We start from the raw sequence: 2630 nt of genomic DNA on the forward strand, positions 1-2630 counted from the left end.
TTGATGACGAGATCCCTCATTGCGTATAACTCGATCAAAAGTATTTACCTAAGAAAATTATGAAAAATACTTTTATTTAAATAGCTCTTAATTAGGGGAAGTGCACCCAGTATTTGTTACAGCTAACTTTGTGTACCCTAAGCTCTTAAATAATACATCAAATTTTGACATTTTTTTTTGTTGTTGTCTACGTATGCGACTTAACTCTTGATAACTATTTTTTTGGCTTTTGGAAAGTACAATCAAACATTGTGGGTTTCGTCATGGGCACAAGGGTCATAAAGTGGTCATTTCAAAGTGCCATCCAAAACATGTTCCCTATTGCTGTTGCTCCATTGCAATTGTACAATTGATCCAATACTCATGTAAAAATGCCCCAATAATAATGCACTATTGGTACCAATAAAGTTGCATAATTGATCTAATTACTAATTTTTATATTTTTTAAAATAACATGTTCAATAATTTTTAATACACTTTTAGTTAGCGAAATCCACTAAACGGCAATTATAACATGGTCTTCCCCTAGTTTCAGAACGACTTAATCAGCGTGTGAATTACGTATTAATTTAACAGTCAAACCTCATTTAACGTACTCAAACCTCTTTCAACTCACGACTGTTTCCTCTCACACTCCTCCTTGACTCTACTGCGAAAGCTTCGCATCTTAGCTTTTTGCCTATATAAGAAAACATATGCTACTTCTTCAATTGGCCAAAACCCAAACAAGACAGATCGAGAAAACTCATCTGCTTAACCTTTTTTTCTCTGTTTTCAATGCTTGTGTTTTCATTGAATTTCTTCATCTGTTTCGAAAGCTTGTGTTTTCATTGAATTTCTGTAATGGGTAACTGCTTGCGATCCAGTGTAGGTGGAGAGAGAGGAGATCAGATGATCAAAGTGATGAAAATGGATGGAAATATTTTGGAATATGGTCCTCCTCTCCTGGTCAGAGATCTTCTCACTGAAAAAGATTATGGGCGAAATTATATGCTTGCTCACCCACAAAATGTTAGGGATGCTCTGCCCCAGGACTATAAATTGAAGGGCGGTGAGCTTTACTACCTCATTCCTTCCCATCTTGAAGATGAGAGCAGCTTTAATGGAGGAGGAATGAAGGAAAGAGGGGTAAAGGGAGAAAAGGGTATGAAGATCAAAATTATGGTGTCAAAAACAGAGCTCAAGGCTTTGCTTTCAGATGGGTGTGTGAAGGAGAAATGGGTGGAAGACTTTTTGCTGAAGCAGCTTGAGGCCAAGTTCCTGCAACTTCAACAGAAAGCTTGTGTTGCAAGGGGAAAATGGAGGCCGGCTTTAGAAAAGATTCCAGAGACTAACTGAGGAAAAAGATGAACTGAGAGATTATTTGAAACAATTTTGTTTGGCTTGGGGAGTTTTTGATTTTCCTTTTTGGACTGTGGAGGAATCCTTTGTCATGGATAAAGTAATTTGGTGATTTACATCACATCTCATCATTCACTTGTACATTTTCTTTTTTTGATGAGAGATTTTTACAATAGATCTCCGTTATGGTATTGGAATACCTTATACTCAGTGAGCTCTGTATTCTCAGAGATAAATGAAAAACCCATTTTACTTGTTCATATTTTCACCAGTAATCAATTCCCCGAGGTTTGGCAGTAGATCTCATATCACCCAATTAAGGGAGAGTAAATTTTAATTTCTATATTTGAATTTTGGTATGCTCTCAGGAATTCATATACTGCTAGAATTTTGTTTGTTTGATTTAATATTTTCATCCATTCTAAAATTTGATATTGAATATGCAAAATCACTTAAGATATAACATTTTATTTTATCATAATGAACTTTTCAAGATTTCTATATAATTTTCAACATGTCATTTATTTATTAAAGTACACTTTGAAAAAGATATCATATGATAATTTTATTGTCTAATTTCAATCTCTAATTCCATCTTGCACATTCACCCCACATAGGTTAGGGTCCTTTCAATATGAAGAGGTTCAACCAAGTAGACATTTGGGGAGAGAGATCTTTAAGAATTCCATATACATTCACACACAACATGAAGATTGGGCCCGGGTGTTGCTGTTGAAGACCACTGCTAAGATGAAGGACTAATGTTGCTGTTTCCTTTTTTGGCTTTTGTTGCCCTGCTGGTTATCTTTTTGTTGTTTAAAGACTTTGTTTGTATAGCCCTGCGTGGCTTAGTCTTAATACTGGTTCTTTATATTCTCGGAATTATATGCATAATTTAACTGTGGTCTTTTCCCTGTGTTGCTACTGTTAGATCTGGGTTTGTTTTTGATAGGGGCAAGATTGATCAAGTTTGCTGTGTTTATTATAGTCTTATACTGTCTTTGGTTGTCTGCGGACAATCCCTGTGGGTAACTTTGTAATGGGCCAGCACTCTTGCTTTTGCTGCTGTTAATATCAAAACATTATAAGAACTTAAAATAGAACTTATGTAAAACATCTATGATAAATTTCAATTTAGTTCAACTACACTTAACTAATATTGAATTATAACTACATTGACTTGTAGGATAATACTTAGACTGTCATGTTAACTACCTAAGATAATCAATTTGTATATATCAATAATTTCTAGTCAATTCCAAATTTTAAATATTAGTTGTTACATGGTT

General features: G+C 34.5%; 1 protein-coding gene across 1 annotated transcript; it reads left to right on the plus strand.

The window, feature by feature from the left end:
- Window positions 1–843: 843 nt before the first annotated feature.
- Window positions 844–1338, plus strand: LOC131052795 (uncharacterized). Its single transcript, XM_057987420.2, has one exon. The coding sequence runs from the start codon at window positions 844–846 to the stop codon at window positions 1336–1338; it is 495 nt and encodes a 164-aa protein (XP_057843403.2).
- Window positions 1339–2630: the final 1292 nt, after the last annotated feature.

The sequence above is a fragment of the Cryptomeria japonica genome, chromosome 6 (genome assembly GCF_030272615.1).
Source record: "Cryptomeria japonica chromosome 6, Sugi_1.0, whole genome shotgun sequence".
In the NCBI taxonomy this organism is placed as follows: domain Eukaryota; kingdom Viridiplantae; phylum Streptophyta; class Pinopsida; order Cupressales; family Cupressaceae; genus Cryptomeria; species Cryptomeria japonica.

Bases quoted from the DNA above. Each gene is read 5' to 3' on its own strand.
- LOC131052795 (XM_057987420.2), top strand. From the start codon at position 844: ATGGGTAACTGCTTGCGATCCAGTGTAGGTGGAGAGAGAGGAGATCAG.